General features: G+C 36.7%; 1 protein-coding gene across 6 annotated transcripts in view; it reads left to right on the top strand.

Annotated features, from left to right (window-relative positions):
• Pkc98E (Protein kinase C) overlaps positions 1-18,301 on the top strand; it is a 42,334-nt gene extending 24,033 nt beyond the window's left edge. For 4 of the 6 annotated variants that reach the window (XM_089851468.1, XM_089851467.1, XM_089851466.1 and 1 more), the window contains exons 8-13: positions 2,291-2,493; positions 7,820-8,148; positions 8,229-8,367; positions 9,847-10,035; positions 10,363-10,509; positions 11,651-18,301. In XM_089851468.1, the coding sequence (XP_089707594.1) occupies positions 2,291-2,493; positions 7,820-8,148; positions 8,229-8,367; positions 9,847-10,035; positions 10,363-10,509; positions 11,651-11,833 (1,190 nt within the window). In that variant the 3' untranslated portion in view covers positions 11,834-18,301. The remainder of the gene's footprint in view (positions 1-2,290; positions 2,494-7,819; positions 8,149-8,228; positions 8,368-9,846; positions 10,036-10,362; positions 10,510-11,650) is intronic. The other 2 variants (XM_089851470.1, XM_089851469.1) reach the window with 1 other exon arrangement.
• Positions 18,302-18,664: the final 363 nt, after the last annotated feature.

Raw genomic sequence — 18,664 nt, 5'->3', positions numbered from 1 at the left:
GCTTTTAAATTAGACATGACACGGCCTTATATTTATTACGTTATGCTAGGCCTTGGTATCATTATCTCACAGCGTAAAGGAAATGTGCAGGCTGATATCAGTATCGGCATTATTTTCACTTGTCAGGGTCTAGTACTTTAAAATTTAACGATACAGTTTTGCTGTTGTGATCTTGTAAGACTAATTTACTTATGGAACACAAGAAGTTATCAATTTATTACAAGTTTTTCCTTAACTAGTTAAGTGTTAGGTTAGGTCGAGTAATGGTAAGATTTTTCTTGAACTGTCTTTGAGGATATTTCTTCCGTTACGTTCTGTTGCATATCTTTTTACAAAGATACGTACGATGTTCGTCAAGTTGTTTTTATGCTGCAGTATAGAAATTGTGTTAATCCACCTTACTCCCGATGCGTGCGCCAAGGCTTAACGCGCGATTTTAAACCGGTGTCACAATAGAGGGTTTTCAGTTGGAGCAGGAGCTGAGTCTCGTGACATAATTTACGCTGCCATATTGGTGGCTTTAAAGCGGGATTGAAGCTGAGATCACCCAATATGGATGGCTACCAGAACAGTGCTAAGACTTGGAACGGGAGGGTGTGACGTACTACTATCTCATCTGAAAGCTCTCTATAGTGCGTCGTCTGCTTCACAGAAGAAATGTTTCAATATTTTCGACTTTGAAAAAAATAGCTCGTTAAGCCTTGGCAGGATTAATAAAGTGGATTATTGTTTAATTTACTGTCTTTGCAGCTAACTTTAATTATAGTGTTTAAATAAGGGTTTATTATTAATCATGATAATTAAAGAGAGTCGTCAGACTAGTCCTGTGTTAACTATTAATTAATTTAATTAAATATACTTTAGTTAACTAGTCTTGTGTAGAATTTAGCGGCATGGTAACAGAATCGTATTATAGTTAGTTTAGCATGATTTTAATTGAGATTAGCGCATAAAATATATCGAGATTATGATATCAGTTACGTATTAATTTTAGAAACTGGTAACCATTTTAAGTTATAGTTAATATATTTTAAAAGCATGGGAAAAGATCTTAATATTTATAATAATTGTTTAATTAATTTAAAATCGGATATTTATAGTTTAGCATGGTTTAATTAAAGCAAGTCTCGGCTAGCTGTGGTTTAGTTAAAACAAATCCCACTAGAGGCCACCATAGTCGAGGAGTGGAGTTAATTTGGCCCGTTATGCTTGGCAAAGGCTTAAGTATAGTTTTAGCTCCGCCCTCGAGAACTAGTTCCAAATAATTGGTTCCGGCCTTTGATAACTGTAAAATTAGTGCTAGGGGGCGCCACAGAAGCCGACATATGCTTTAAGATCAGGATAAGGTGGCGGATAAAAATTATTTGAAATACGTCAGAGGCACGTGACCGAGGAGGGGCGTGTTTTTAAAGAAATTAAGTTTTATTTTTAAAACTGCCACTTTTGGGAAGTGGCGCTGCAATCTCGTGAGAAACGAACGACTTAACGGTCCAAACCATGGATAAAGAATGCGAGTGTGTTTTAACGCTATAGGATAGGCAACTCCCTATCTCTGACGACAGCTTATTCTGTATATACTCTGTTACAGCATCAGTTGTCAGCACGCGCAAAGCTAGGTCTCTATCCAACCTAGCTTTGTACGTGCTGACAAGAGACCATAAACTTCAGGAATAGTATCTTCAGGATTTAAAATATCCGCGAGTTTTTCAGCTCGAGTGCATGCACGGACCTCTAGGCCTTGGTTTCAAATACATCGTGTGAAATTCCCTACAGCCTACTACACGTTTTTGAAACTAAGGCCTAGAGGTCCGTGCACTCGAGCTTTTTTTTTAAAAACTCGTGGTTATTTTAAATCGTGTAGATCCCGAAGTTTTTCGTCTCTTGTCAGCACGCACAAAGCTAGGTTACATAGAGACCTAGCTTTGCGCGTGCTCACAACCGATGTTGTAACAGAGTATATACAGAATAAGCTGTCGCTCGAGATAGGGAGTTGCCTATCCTATAGCGTGAAAACTAATTTCAAACTCGCGCGCATTCTTTATCCACGTGTGTCCCACTACGTGTGGAGTCTTTGGGGCTTGACGTCACGTGGTGCCTGTGATATTTCGAATAATTTTCATTCCTTACTTTACAGCCCCTTTAAAACTTCTTTTTTAATATATAAATTCATCTATTTATCTCTTGATTGATTCGTTATTTTGTTAATGACATATTTGCGCATGCGTTTGTTGGCTGGCGCAAGTTGCTGTACAATTGGTTTCATCTGGAGCTAACATTTTGCGTGTACCAGGTCAATCTGCCATTGATGACCAATTGAGGCAACTGTCTCTCTCTGTGCCTTCTTTACCAGAAGGTCCCAATTCCGGAAGTGACGGCGCTGGCGGCGAATTGCATCGCAATCTCAGCATTTCCGAACGGGAGAAGAGACCCAAGAGGATTGGAGTCGACGACTTTAATTTCATCAAAGTTCTGGGAAAAGGAAGTTTTGGAAAGGTATTTTAAGTTTTAGTTTAAAAACAATTTGAGAAGTAAAATCATGGTTTAGTAGAAATTTGGATTACGGTGCTTAAATGGTTTGGGAATTTAAGATGATTTGGGAAATTTTGGAACAGCGTTCTTAAATGGTTTGGGAAAATATTTCAATAGCGTTCTTAAATGGTTTGGGAAAATATTTGGAATTGCGTTCTTAAATGGTTTGGGAATATTTGGAATTGCGTTCTTAAATGGTTTGGGAATATTTGGAATTGCGTTCTTAAATGGTTTGGGAATATTTGGAATTGCGTTCTTAAATGGTTTGGGAATCTTTGGAATAGCGTTCTTAAATGGTTTGGGAATCTTTGGAATAGCGTTCTTAAATGGTTTGGGAATCTTTGGAATAGCGTTCTTAAATGGTTTGGGAATATTTGGAATTGCGTTCTTAAATGGTTTGGGAATATTTGGAATTGCGTTCTTAAATGGTTTGGGAATATTTGGAATTGCGTTCTTAAATGGTTTGGGAATATTTGGAATAGCGTTCTTAAATGGTTTGGGAATATTTGGAATAGCGTTCTTAAATGGTTTGGGAATCTTTGGAATAGCGTTCTTAAATGGTTTGGGAAAATATTTGGAATTGCGTTCTTAAATGGTTTGGGAATATTTGGAATTGCGTTCTTAAATGGTTTGGGAATATTTGGAATTGCGTTCTTAAATGGTTTGGGAATATTTGGAATTGCGTTCTTAAATGGTTTGGGAATCTTTGGAATAGCGTTCTTAAATGGTTTGGGAATCTTTGGAATAGCGTTCTTAAATGGTTTGGGAATATTTGGAATTGCGTTCTTAAATGGTTTGGGAATATTTGGAATTGCGTTCTTAAATGGTTTGGGAATATTTGGAATTGCGTTCTTAAATGGTTTGGGAATATTTGGAATAGCGTTCTTAAATGGTTTGGGAATCTTTGGAATAGCGTTCTTAAATGGTTTGGGAATATTTGGAATTGCGTTCTTAAATGGTTTGGGAATATTTGGAATTGCGTTCTTAAATGGTTTGGGAATATTTGGAATTGCGTTCTTAAATGGTTTGGGAATATTTGGAATAGCGTTCTTAAATGGTTTGGGAATATTTGGAATAGCGTTCTTAAATGGTTTGGGAATATTTGGAATTGCGTTCTTAAATGGTTTGGGAATATTTGGAATTGCGTTCTTAAATGGTTTGGGAATATTTGGAATTGCGTTCTTAAATGGTTTGGGAATATTTGGAATAGCGTTCTTAAATGGTTTGGGAATATTTGGAATAGCGTTCTTAAATGGTTTGGGAATCTTTGGAATAGCGTTCTTAAATGGTTTGGGAAAATATTTGGAATTGCGTTCTTAAATGGTTTGGGAATATTTGGAATTGCGTTCTTAAATGGTTTGGGAATATTTGGAATTGCGTTCTTAAATGGTTTGGGAATATTTGGAATTGCGTTCTTAAATGGTTTGGGAATCTTTGGAATAGCGTTCTTAAATGGTTTGGGAATCTTTGGAATAGCGTTCTTAAATGGTTTGGGAATATTTGGAATTGCGTTCTTAAATGGTTTGGGAATATTTGGAATTGCGTTCTTAAATGGTTTGGGAATATTTGGAATTGCGTTCTTAAATGGTTTGGGAATATTTGGAATAGCGTTCTTAAATGGTTTGGGAATATTTGGAATAGCGTTCTTAAATGGTTTGGGAATCTTTGGAATAGCGTTCTTAAATGGTTTGGGAATCTTTGGAATAGCGTTCTTAAATGGTTTGGGAATCTTTGGAATAGCGTTCTTAAATGGTTTTGGAACTCCGGAATAGCGTGTTTAAATGGTTTTGGAACTCCGGAATAGCGTGTTTAAATGGTTTTGGAACTCCGGAATAGCGTGTTTAAATGGTTTTGGAATTCCGGAATAGCGTGTTTAAATGGTTTTGGAATTTCGGAATAGCGTGTTTGAATGGTTTGGGAATTTCGGAATAGCGTGTTTAAATGGTTTTGGAATTTCGGAATAGCGTGTTTAAATGGTTTTGGAATTTCGGAATAGCGTGTTTAAATGGTTTGGGAATTCCGGAATAGCGTGTTTAAATGGTTTGGGAATTCCGGAATAACGTGTTTAAATGGTTTGGGAATTCCGGAATAACGTGTTTAAATGGTTTGGGAATTCCGGAATTACGTGTTTAAATGGTTTGGGAATTCCGGAATAACGTGTTTAAATGGTTTGGGAATTCCGGAATAACGTGTTCAAGTGGTTTGGGAATTCCGGAATAACGTGTTTAAATGGTTTGGGAATTCCGGAATAACGTGTTTAAATGGTTTGGGAATTCCGGAATAGCGTGTTTAAATGGTTTGGGAATTCCGGAATAGCGTGTTTAAATGGTTTGGGAATTCCGGAATAGCGTGTTTAAATGGTTTGGGAATTCCGGAATAGCGTTTTTAAATGGTTTGGGAATTCCGGAATAGCGTTTTTAAATGGTTTGGGAATTCCGGAATAACGTGTTTAAATGGTTTGGGAATTCCGGAATAACGTGTTTAAATGGTTTGGGAATTCCGGAATAGCGTGTTTAAATGGTTTGGGAATTCCGGAATAGCGTGTTTAAATGGTTTGGGAATTCCGGAATAGCGTGTTTAAATGGTTTGGGAATTCCGGAATAGCGTTTTTAAATGGTTTGGGAATTTCGGAATAGCGTGTTTAAATGGTTTGGGAATTTCGGAATAGCGTGTTTAAATGGTTTGGGAATTTCGGAATAGCGTGTTTAAATGGTTTGGGAATTTCGGAATAGCGTGTTTAAATGGTTTGGGAATTTCGGAATAGCGTGTTTAAACGGTTTGGGAATTTCGGAATAGCGTGTTTAAACGGTTTGGGAATTTCGGAATAGCGTGTTTAAACGGTTTGGGAATTTCGGAATAGCGTGTTTAAACGGTTTGGGAATTTCGGAATAGCGTGTTTAAACGGTTTTGGAATTTCGGAATAGCGTGTTTAAACGGTTTTGGAATTCCGGAATTGCGTTTTTAAATGGTTTGGGAATTCCGGAATAACGTGTTTAAATGGTTTGGGAATTCCGGAATAGCGTGTTTAAATGGTTTGGGAATTCCGGAATAGCGTGTTTAAATGGTTTGGGAATTCCGGAATAGCGTGTTTAAATGGTTTGGGAATTCCGGAATAGCGTGTTTAAATGGTTTGGGAATTCCGGAATAGCGTTTTTAAATGGTTTGGGAATTTCGGAATAGCGTGTTTAAATGGTTTGGGAATTTCGGAATAGCGTGTTTAAATGGTTTGGGAATTTCGGAATAGCGTGTTTAAATGGTTTGGGAATTTCGGAATAGCGTGTTTAAATGGTTTGGGAATTCCGGAATAACGTGTTCAAGTGGTTTGGGAATTCCGGAATAACGTGTTTAAATGGTTTGGGAATTCCGGAATAACGTGTTTAAATGGTTTGGGAATTCCGGAATAGCGTGTTTAAATGGTTTGGGAATTCCGGAATAGCGTGTTTAAATGGTTTGGGAATTCCGGAATAGCGTGTTTAAATGGTTTGGGAATTCCGGAATAGCGTTTTTAAATGGTTTGGGAATTCCGGAATAGCGTTTTTAAATGGTTTGGGAATTCCGGAATAACGTGTTTAAATGGTTTGGGAATTCCGGAATAACGTGTTTAAATGGTTTGGGAATTCCGGAATAGCGTGTTTAAATGGTTTGGGAATTCCGGAATAGCGTGTTTAAATGGTTTGGGAATTCCGGAATAGCGTGTTTAAATGGTTTGGGAATTCCGGAATAGCGTTTTTAAATGGTTTGGGAATTTCGGAATAGCGTGTTTAAATGGTTTGGGAATTTCGGAATAGCGTGTTTAAATGGTTTGGGAATTTCGGAATAGCGTGTTTAAATGGTTTGGGAATTTCGGAATAGCGTGTTTAAATGGTTTGGGAATTTCGGAATAGCGTGTTTAAACGGTTTGGGAATTTCGGAATAGCGTGTTTAAACGGTTTGGGAATTTCGGAATAGCGTGTTTAAACGGTTTGGGAATTTCGGAATAGCGTGTTTAAACGGTTTGGGAATTTCGGAATAGCGTGTTTAAACGGTTTTGGAATTTCGGAATAGCGTGTTTAAACGGTTTTGGAATTCCGGAATTGCGTTTTTAAATGGTTTGGGAATTCCGGAATAACGTGTTTAAATGGTTTGGGAATTCCGGAATAGCGTGTTTAAATGGTTTGGGAATTCCGGAATAGCGTGTTTAAATGGTTTGGGAATTCCGGAATAGCGTGTTTAAATGGTTTGGGAATTCCGGAATAGCGTGTTTAAATGGTTTGGGAATTCCGGAATAGCGTTTTTAAATGGTTTGGGAATTTCGGAATAGCGTGTTTAAATGGTTTGGGAATTTCGGAATAGCGTGTTTAAATGGTTTGGGAATTTCGGAATAGCGTGTTTAAATGGTTTGGGAATTTCGGAATAGCGTGTTTAAATGGTTTGGGAATTTCGGAATAGCGTGTTTAAATGGTTTGGGAATTTCGGAATAGCGTGTTTAAACGGTTTGGGAATTTCGGAATAGCGTGTTTAAACGGTTTGGGAATTTCGGAATAGCGTGTTTAAACGGTTTGGGAATTTCGGAATAGCGTGTTTAAACGGTTTTGGAATTTCGGAATAGCGTGTTTAAACGGTTTTGGAATTTCGGAATAGCGTGTTTAAACGGTTTTGGAATTCCGGAATTGCGTTTTTAAATGGTTTGGGAATTCCGGAATAACGTGTTTAAATGGTTTGGGAATTCCGGAATAGCGTGTTTAAATGGTTTGGGAATTCCGGAATAGCGTGTTTAAATGGTTTGGGAATTCCGGAATAGCGTGTTTAAATGGTTTGGGAATTCCGGAATAGCGTGTTTAAATGGTTTGGGAATTCCGGAATAGCGTGTTTAAATGGTTTGGGAATTCCGGAATAGCGTGTTTGAATGGTTTGGGAATTTCGGAATAGCGTGTTTGAATGGTTTTGGAATTTCGGAATAGCGTGTTTAAATGGTTTTGGAATTCCGGAATAGCGTGTTTAAATGGTTTGGGAATTCCGGAATAACGTGTTTAAATGGTTTGGGAATTCCGGAATAACGTGTTTAAATGGTTTGGGAATTCCGGAATAACGTGTTTAAATGGTTTGGGAATTCCGGAATAACGTGTTTAAATGGTTTGGGAATTCCGGAATAACGTGTTTAAATGGTTTGGGAATTCCGGAATAACGTGTTTAAATGGTTTGGGAATTCCGGAATAACGTGTTTAAATGGTTTGGGAATTCCGGAATTGCGTGTTTAAATGGTTTTGGGAATTTTTTAAAAAATGTTCTAACGTTTGATTTGATTTGAAAGGTCATGTTAGCGGAGAAGAAAGGATCGGACGAGGTTTACGCCGTAAAAGTTCTGAAAAAGGATGTCATTTTGCAAGATGACGACGTGGACTGCACCATGACGGAAAAGAGGATCCTGACTCTCTCGGCCAATCACCCCTTCTTAACCGCGTTGCATTCGTGTTTTCAAACGGAAGACCGTTTATTCTTCGTCATGGAATACATTAACGGTGGCGACTTAATGTTTCAAATTCAAAAAGCTAGAAAGTTTGACGAACCACGGGCCAGATTTTACGCGGCCGAAGTCACTTTAGCTCTCATGTTCCTACATCGTAACGGGGTAATTTACAGGTACGATACACCATTTTGTTTCTTCTTTGGTAAATTAAATTGGTAATTAAGTAATTATTGGCCTTTTTATGGATGGACAGGGATCTGAAATTAGACAATATACTATTGGACTGCGAAGGACATTGCAAAATAGCAGACTTTGGAATGTGTAAAGAAGGGATACAAAATGGGAAACTGACCACTACCTTTTGCGGGACGCCCGACTATATAGCACCGGAAGTAAGTTCAAAAATAAGCTCGAAGTTCTAAAGCGCCAAGCATTTATGTAAAACTCTCAAATTAGCTTGGCTAGAGCGTACTTCGTGCAGGGTTCATACAAACCTGGAAAAATCAGGGAAATAAATAGTTGACAAAAACCTCAGGGAAAACTCAGGGAAATTTGCGTCAAACAGGGGCCGAGTAATTAAGGAAAATGTTCGTGAACATTCCCTTCCATAGGAATAGCATTACACCCAACTTTGGAGGCTCATAACTCTGGTTCTATAAGAGATGCGGGGATGTCCTTCGAGTATGCTATAGTCCTATTTGCCCCCTATCCAACTATACTAAAAACGTAGGGCTATGACAAACAGGGGCCGAGTAACTAAGTAAAAGGTTCGTGAACATTCCCTCCATAGTATTAACATTACACTATAATTTGGAGGCTCATAACTCTGGTTCTAATAGAGATACGGGGATGTCCTTTGAGTATGTTATAGTCCTATTGGCCCGCCATCCAACGATACAAAACAGGAGCCGAGTAATTAAGCAAAATGTTCGTGAATATTCCTTCCATAGAATTAACATTACACCCAACTTTGGAGGCTCGTAACTCTGGTTCTAATAGAGATAGAGGGATGTCCTTTGAGTATGTTATAGTCCTATTTGACCCCCCCCCCCTCCTTCGTTAACATTTGCACCATAGGATACTCCATATACGGAAAATACCTGGAAATCTCAGGGAAATAAATGGGGAAACACTTGGACATCTCAGGGAAATTTATTTTCCAAAAGTTGTATGAACCCTGGTCTATAGGAATAGGGAAAAAGTGTACTAAATATTAGTGCAATTGGTTGAATTTCGTGAATGTTATTCCATGATAAGAAAGGTTTTACATTTCTGGCCGCCATTTTTTAAGATGGCGGCGGATTGGTAAAAGTCTATTGTAGTGTCTGCCTACTACTTAAGAGTAAAGTCCCGGCAAATTTTCAGCCTTCTAAGTAAAGCGTTGATTATCAGTTGGTCAGAACGTTTGACTTATTAAGACTAGCCATGGATTAACTAACGCTAGGGATTGTTCACTAACTGGGTTTCCCATGTATTTCTATCGCCAACTACATGTTCCGAATTATTCCTTGATTCCCCTCTTCATTCCCCCAATTTATTGGACCAAAACGGATGTAGATATAGCGCCATCTCTCGGCAAAATAAATCGTTTTTGAACACTTTAGGCAGTATTTCAATTTTGACGTCATAGACCACGTGATATTTGGTCCAATTTTCTTATAACTTCCTGTTAGGGATAGTAGCTGCTGCTAGGGGGCGTTTGGAACATGCATGCGTTATCTTTTTGGGGGAACGAACTATCCCTAGGTTAGTTAATCCATGGACTAGCTAAGCTACCCTGCGTGGCCACCCCGAGGGGTCTTAAGTATCATAATCGGGGGATAAAAAGTATCGTATCTCTGAAGGTGTATTTCGTTGTCTGTGTGTGTCAGATTCTGCAAGAACTGGAATACGGTCCTTCGGTGGATTGGTGGGCGTTAGGAGTACTTATGTACGAAATGATGGCGGGTCAGCCGCCATTCGAAGCTGATAATGAAGATGATCTCTTTGAATCGATTCTTCACGATGACGTATTGTACCCTGTTTGGCTTAGCAAGGAAGCCGTCTCTATACTTAAAGGGGTATGTCAAATATTCTTTGCTCTGTTAAAGTCAAGCTTACATTTGCCCTAAAAAGGTCAGGGAAAATTACGGAAAAACCAGGGAAATTTTCTTTTGTGACAACCCTCTCATAAAGTGTTATTTTAAGTAATTCTGAGTTACGTGACTAATCCCCCAAGTGCTAAAAATATAATACCACAGCTTTAATTATACTGTGTTTCAGAATGTGTACTTCAAAGTTTAAAATACTAATAATAATAATAATACTATTACTACTACTACTAATAATAATTTTACTATTACTACTAATAGTAATAATAATACTAATAACAATTTATTCGTGAACAGTTCATGACCAAAAATCCGGCAAAACGTCTTGGTTGCGTCGTTTCTCAAGGAGCTGAACAAGCGATACTCAATCACGCATTTTTCAAAGAAATGGATTGGGAAGCGCTAGAAGCCAGGAAAGTCAAGCCTCCCTTTCGACCCAAAATTGTAAGTCTCTGCTTTCCAATATCCCCCCCCTTTTTTCCAAGCACCCTCTACAAGGAGAGGCCTGAAAGGTGTGGCTTAAGATGGCTCCTCCCCTTTCCGCTAAAATGGTGGCAGAGGCCCGATGGGTGTGCCTTAAAACTGCTCATCCCCTTTCCGTCAAAATGGCACCAATTAGAGGCCCGATGGGTGTGCCTTAAGACGACTCCTCCCCTTTCCGCCAAAATGGCACCAATTAGAGGCCCGATGGGTGTGCCTTAAGACGACTCCTCCCCTTTCCGCCAAAATGGCACCAATTAGAGGCCCGATGGGTGTGCCTTAAGACGACTCCTCCCCTTTCCGCCAAAATGGCACCAATTAGAGGTCCGATGGGCTTAAGATGACTCCTCTCTTTTCTGCCAAAATGGCGGTGAACTTTACAGAATAGTGAGGGAATTCCACTGATTAGTAAAGCGGCGCCCGACGTTTTGTAGGGGAATTTTTCATCCCTTTTTTTTTTGAAGCACCCTCTTTAAGGAGAGGCCCGAAGGGTGTGGTTTAAGATGGCTCCACCTCTTTCCGTCAAAATGACGGTGAACTTTGATGGAGTGCCCCTGATTAGCTATGTGGCGCCCGACGTTTTGTAGGGGAATTTTCATCTTTTTTTTCAAGCACCCTTTGTAAGGGACGAAGGGTGTGGCTTAAGAATGCTCCTACCCTTTCCGCCAAAATGGCGACGAGCTTTATAGAATATTGAGGGAATACCCCCTTGTTAGCTAAGCGGTTACTGACGTTTTGTAGAGGAATTTTCATCCCCCCTTTTTTTTGAAGCACCCTCTTTAAGGAGGCCTGAAGGGTGTGGCTTAAGATAGCTCCTCCCCTTTCCCCCAAAATGGCGACGAACTTTACAGAATAGAATGCTAGTTAGGGAATGCGCGGTGCCTGACGTTTTGTTGGGGGAATTTTCATCCCTTTGCTTCAAGCACCCTCTAAGATGGCTCCTCCCCTTTCGGCCAAAATGGCTGTGAACTTTACAGAACAGAATGCTAGTAAGGGAATGCGCCTGATTAGCTAAGCGGCGCGTGACGTTTTGTAGGGGGAAAGTTTCTAAAGGTTTATTGCGAATTCCTAAAACACGTAATTGCTTTCACTGTCGCGATTTTAGAAAACCAAGCGAGACGTCAATAACTTTGACCAAGACTTCACGAAAGAGGAACCAATTCTGACTCCGGTCAATTTGGAAATAGTGCGCAATATTAACCAAGAAGAATTTCGAGGCTTTTCCTTTGTAAATGAAGACTTTAATCCTGCCAGGTTCACTAGTGACTGGGATGGCCCAGCGACATAGTAACAAGACACTAAATCCAAATCCAAAAAAAAACAAAAAAAAAAAAATATTAAAAATATTAAAAATTGAGTCAAAACAACAAAGGTTATATTAAATAAAATAAATAAAAAAAACTGGTAAAAAAACAAAAAAAAAACCAAAATGGTCCGCCATATTTACCACCAACACAACTGCACTATGTCACGTGTAGCATCTAGTCAATTAATTAATTAATTCTGTTTTTGTCTTTCTTCATTGTTAATAAACAAAAAACAAAACCAAAAAAACAACAAAAAAAATAAACAACCTTTGTAGTCTTTGCTCTCTCTAAAAAACCAAAAACAAATCTCTACTTCTGATAATGCATGCATGACAAATTAAAGACGTTAAAAAACAATTTCCCCTTTTTTATTTCTTGTTTTTTAACTTAAAAAAAAACTAGCCAAATAACAAAAAAAAACAAGTCCCTATTTTTTCGTTTTTAAATTGAGAATGAAATGGACAGGCAATCAATCATTTTTGTTTTTGTGAGTTCAGTTCAGTTCTGAATTTCATATATATATTTAAAAATAAAAATAAAATTCAAAATAGTTTCTGTTGGTTCAAGATTTTAAGCCTAACGCTATTTTAAGTTTAATGCAGACAACTTTTATCTCCAACCAATGAGAAGCACCGTTTTAATGGAGCCGCGTGATTGGCTAGAGGTGTTTACTTGAAAATTCAGTCTTAAATTGCCAAAAGACAGCGTTAGGCTTAGCAACTCTTTCGTAAAGTAATGCAAGAACACTTGACGTTATTTAATCTAAATTAAATTAATTCTTTCCCCTTTTAATTTAGTCCATTAATTTAAATTAATTAAGAGCTATTTAATTTATTACTTCTAAATATGCTATAATTTAAACAGTGCCTATTTCAAGTTTAAAACAAATTAACAAAAAATAGATAGTGTTAGATTAAATTAAAAAAAAATAAGTCAAAATTTAATCAAATACTAAGATTAATTAAGCAAAGTCTAAACTTCAAAATAAATTAGATTTTCCGCTGTGCATTTTGGGCATTAATATTTAAGTCACTCCACCTTATTTCCAAGGCTTAGCTCGTGTTAGAATGTTGCGTCTTCTGGTTTAGACTTCAGTATTATCGACTCTGAAGCAGACGACGCATCATTTTGACATTGATTTATCAGTTAAAAATGATTTCGCTTTAAGCCTTGGTCGATGCATCGAGAGTAAGATGTATTGTATTAATAATGAACTAGCTCTTTTTTGAATTAGTAATTAAATTTAATTTCTTTTTTAAAGCAAAAGTGACACGATTAAGTTTTCTATGTAATTTTGCTAAGTAGTTGTTAAACGGAATAGAGTGACAAGGCAATCAACTCGCCAGCGCCAAAATATTAACAGCCAAGTCCCTGGTGGCGAGTTTTAGAACTTTAGGCAGTACAACAACAAGGTCCCTTACTTTTAACCTATGATTATTAATTACGGTTGATTTGCTTAATTTAATTTTTGCTTCGGAGCAGATGTTTTAACTTGAAATATTTAGAATTAACGATTACATTTAGATTTAACTATAAATTGCAAGGCCTAATTATATCACAGAGCTGAGGTTGTAAGAGATGAAAACCAGCCATGTTTTTTTTTTTTTAGTTTCAAAAGTTCAATTAGGATTAGGCACTCTTTTACTGATTAAGCCTTGATCTGTTTAGTTAGCGTTAGTTACTTCTTGTCCTTTAGTTGTTCAGCCTTGATCTGTTTAGTTAGCGTTCGTTACTTCTTGTCCTTGATAAGCCTTGGTAGGTTTAGCTACTGCTCGAATTGATAAGCCTTGGTCGGTTTAGTTACTCCTCGAGTTGATAAGCCTTGGTAGGTTTAGTTACTCCTCGAGTTGATAAGCCTTGGTAGGTTTAGTTACTCCTCAAGTTGATAAGCCTTGGTAGGTTTAGTTACTCCTCGAGTTGATAAGCCTTGGTAGGTTTAGTTACACCTCGAGTTGATAAGCCTTGGTAGGTTTAGTTACTCCTCGAGTTGATAAGCCTTGGTCGTTTTAGTTACTCCTCGAGTTGATATGCCTTGGTCGGGTTAGCTTCTCTTCGAGTTGATAAGCCTTAGTTGCTTTAGCTACTCCTCGAGTTGCTAAGCCTTAGTCAGGATTAGTATGGTTACTTCTTGTTAATTATCAATGGCATTATAGAAACTTTTCTAAACTTGCAAATTAATGTTTCACGAAAAAACGAAGGACGCTTTAATGTCGTCCACATACTTAGCCCATTAGTCTATTAATGCAAATTAGTAATTAATAATATGCAGAACTCGTATCGAAAAAATAAATTAATTAAAATGGAACGGTGCGCTTATTATCTCTTAAGTTTGTATAACTGCCATTAAAAAAAAAACTAATCGTGTCACTAATGCTTAATCCATTTTACCCCCAATTAGTATTAATTAAAGTTTAATGTTAATTTTTTAACCTAATAACCCTTCGAAAGAAACAAACCGTCTTCCTGATGATTAAAATTTTGATTTAATTCAGACTTCCAAAAAAAAAAATAGAAAAATTAACACCTCGATCTTAATTAACTTGAATTAATCTGAATATTTCAAAAAGATCACGCTTTTAACATAACACATTTTATGCAATTTATTTATTATACTAAAAACACTTGAAAATTAAACAAAGGCGCCTAGGATATTTCATATTTTTAATTATACAATTAACGGAGATAGAAATTTTTCCCCATTAACGTGTTTACGAGCTTGTTTTTTTTTTTAGTTTTAATTTTAATTTTTTTTTTTAGTTTTAATTTTTTTTTAGTTTTAATTTTTTTTTTTTTTTTTTTAGTTTTAATTTTTTTTTTTTTTTTGTTTTAATTTTTAATAAATTTTTCGCGTTAGTGCTAAAAGAAAATAAAAATACGCTAAAAAAACCAACTAATATATACTTTTTAATATTATAAATACAGTAGTATTCTTTGTGACCACTTTTACTAAAATGAAATATGCGAGTGTGTACTTTTGTGTTAAAAATAGTTTGTACGACAAAGTATTATTACATTTAAAAAAAAAAAAGTTAATAAATTTAGAAACCAATTTGCAATGGATGACGTAATTAACTGCAAATTAATGATAATTTATATCGAAATGAAAAATAGGAATAACTATAATTTCAATTTTTCGATAATGGGTAAACGTAAACGGGGTTTTCAAACAAATATGGATGGCGCTCTACCAGTGCACTGAAACCAAAATGATACTCTTAAATTAATTAATTATAATGCTTAATTAACTTTGATTAAAGAATATTTTTAAGTAGTTAACGCTTAATTCGAAGTAATTTTTATTTTATTGGCAAATTAAGGTGAGTCTTCGCTAAGCCTAATTACATTTACAGACGTAGGCATTTCTCAAAAAAAAAAAATGCTAAACCTGTTCAATCAGAGGCCTAAATAGATTTTGCACAAATTTTTAAGGCTGATCCTGATTGGCTGTATAATGTTTGAGAATTATGCTTAGCGAATTTTAAAAGCAGACGACGCAGCAGACAGAGACCTAAATAGCTTTTGCACAAATAAGACATCCTGAATTCCTGATTGGCTGTTTAATGTTTGAGAATTATGCTTAGCGAATTTTAACAGCAGACGACGCAGCAGACAAGATTAGACTTAGGAGGTTGCGTCGTCTGCTACAATATTGCAACTTTTCTCGAGTCCGTTATACATTTAAAATTATTTTTTTCTTTCAAAGTTAATTATCTTATTATACATTAAGTTTAATTTTAATTTTAATTAAATTAAATTAACATGCAAAAGTTTAAATAAATAAATAAATAAAAAAAGGCATTTACATCCTAAACGTGATAGCGATCAGCAATTTCAAAAAAAAAATGATAATAAACTAATGAAGATATAAATAATTAACATTAAATTAAATTTAACTAAAGAAAAAAACAACCAAATTAAATAAATAAATATTGGAAGTATGTTTTAAGGGAATCAGGAATTATACCTTAAATGATTATTTAATTTTCACGAGATATTTTTAATTAGTGTTTAATGCATTTAGACAAAAAAATAAGCAAATATGAGGTGTTTTAAATTGTGTCAAAAAAAACGAAAATCCTAAATATAATTAAAGCAAATCGCGGTAACAAAATTTCCCGCTATTTAACACTACCGAAGTAGGTTTGCCATGGAATCTGTTATAGCGCTCGTTGTTCAACGCATGCGCAGTTTCTTTGACAGACGACCTTTATTTCGCTAGTTCTTAATAATAAGGGGTTTTCTTTAAAGCGAATATCGGCATTGGTTTTGTTTAAATTACAGTGGAAGCTAATGTAGTTGAGGGGTCAAGGGCCCGCTAAACTTAGCAAAGGCTAATTTAAGCTCCACACTCCCGGATGAGTTCTGATTGGTTCCCTCATTTTGCAGGCCTGATACTGAGTCACTTTTGTCACTAAAAGTCACTTTTTTTAAATTCAGTCACTAAAAGTCACTTTTTCTGAAATTAGTCACTAAAGTCACTTTTTTTCTGAAATTAGTCACTATTTGTCACTTTTTTTTTGAAATTTTCAGTATTTTGATATTTGAATTCTAAATCTTTGCTAACAACTTAGTATATTTCAATCGTCTAAAGTTCTAAACACAAAAAAGGCACAGTTCCCTTCCTTAGACTTAAGTTTTTGTTTAGTTGGAAGTGTACTTAACTAAACCAAGTTGTTTTCTGGGAGCCGTAGAGATCTCGCTCCTGTCCCAATTTTATTTGTCTCCCATCAAAAACTACCAGCTAGTGCCTAGGAAATTTTCAGATATACTTGGCCACCAAATAGGATAGGTACTTTGAAATTTAGGAGCTTCAAAATATTTTTCTCCTTGCGAATATTAGGGTTACTAACCGATTAATTGCAAATAGTCAAGCCTAATATTCACGAGTATTAGGGTTAACTATTCGCGAATACTAGACTTAAAAGTCGCGATTAATCTTATAGGCCTAACTATTCGGTATTTGATTTGGAATAAACTATTCGATTCGGTATTTGATAAGGAAACGTTTTTGGTATTCGGTAACCGGTTTGATACCCAAAATGTGCTATTCGCACACCCCTAGTATAAATACAAAGTGAATCAGATCAAGTGTTACGTTCTACATATGTTAGGACCCCAGTAGGGCAGTTTTTCAACCTTAAAATGTTTTTATTTAAGTCACTTTTTAGTCACTTTTTTAAAAATTTTTAGTCACTTCCGTCACTTATTTTTTGGGTGCAGGAGAGTATCAGGCCTGATTTTGGCATGGTAAAATTTGTGGCAAGCTTATTTGGAGCTCCATAGGAGCCGACTTTTGCTTTAAGTACCTAATGATCGTCAGTTTCGTCACAAATACCGAATCGTTTGGAATCTGTTAGCAGACGACAGATAGTGTAAAAATAGCTAGTTTGTAAATAGTTCTTGCTTAGGCGTAGACACTGGGGAACTTAATCGCTTGGACAGTTAAAATAATAGAGCTAGCTCAGTTGTGACGTCAGTGCCTAGGTAAAACGTCACGGGCTTAGCTTTGGAAGTGGGCGGCCATGTTTACTACCGCTTCGGTTCTATAAGCAAATAGCATGGGTGACGTCACACTAAGGCCTCTGAGATAGCTCTTACATCGTCCCGAACTATTTGGCACTGAGGTTTTAAATTTAAACAGGTATTATCGTTGAAAATAAGCGTATTAAGGCCCTAGAACTTTTTCTTTCTTTGAATTGTGCGCATTCCCGTGTTTCGGCACCTAAATTTAAGCCTTGGCAAACCTATAAGTAGCGAGATCTAGCGGGAATTTTAGTCCCGGACTCGCGGCGCGTTGCTTTAAAGGTGAAATCCTGACTCCCTAGCAGCTTCCGTGTGCCATTGTACAGTAGTTGATTAAATTAAAAGAAAAAGAGGCTTTTATCGTGAACATTTAAGAAATGTATCATGGTGCTGATCCTTCATTAACCGCTTTGATCATCGCCATTTCAATGTCACATTCAGTAACTGTGTACTTGCTGTTGTATTAAGGAGGTGTGACATTATTTAGTGTCACAATTTTATTTCCCCCCGATTATTATATACTGTAAGTAGGAAGAACGAGAAATATAACGATAAGTTCAATGCGCACCTCCCAAAAAAATTGGATCTTATCTAAAGGGTCTCCAAAGAAGACATCGGCGAGTGGGTAAAATTATTTGAGATACGTCATAGACACGTGGCCAAGAATAGGCTCGGTTCAAAGAAACTTAACTAGTTCCTCGTATTTTGAAAACTATATACCACTTCGGGTAATTGGCTTTGCAATCTCGCGAAAAACGAGGTCCCACTCCACGTGGAGTCTTTGGAACTTGGCCCTAAGGTGGTGGTGCCTGTGACGTATTTCAAATAATTATTACCCAGCCGCCAGTGCCTTCTTTTACAGTCCCTTTATTTCAGTGTGATGTCCCCTTTAGTCACGGGAACAATAAAATCTGAAATTATTTAAATGTTTAGAGTTTTTGTCAATTCATTCATAATTGTAGTTCGATTTGTCATTGACGAGAAAATGACGGTTTTCCAAGGACGAAATATATCATTTCGAATGTCTAAGAGTTTGGTAAGTGAAGACAAAAAGAAGCGCTCATCCCGTGATCCGCTCCAAGGTACAGCGTGGGAAATAGGGGCGTGGCACAGGGCAATTACCAGTTTAAAAATTGAATTAGAGGGACCACTAAGAAATTTCAAGGGTAACCCGAGACTGAGTCCACTCAAGACATTAAAGGGACTGTAAAGAAGGCATCGGCGGGTGGGTAAAAATTATTTGAAATACGTCAGAGTCACATGACCTAGGAGAGGCGTGGTTCAAAGAA

This window comes from Phalangium opilio, unplaced genomic scaffold, assembly GCF_054372755.1.
Source record: "Phalangium opilio isolate 3A_F unplaced genomic scaffold, DU_Popi_V2 ptg000105l_1, whole genome shotgun sequence".
NCBI classification, from domain to species: Eukaryota; Metazoa; Arthropoda; class Arachnida; order Opiliones; family Phalangiidae; genus Phalangium; species Phalangium opilio.
Note: the sequence above shows the minus strand (reverse complement) of the source record. Positions and strands in the feature narration are given on the sequence as shown.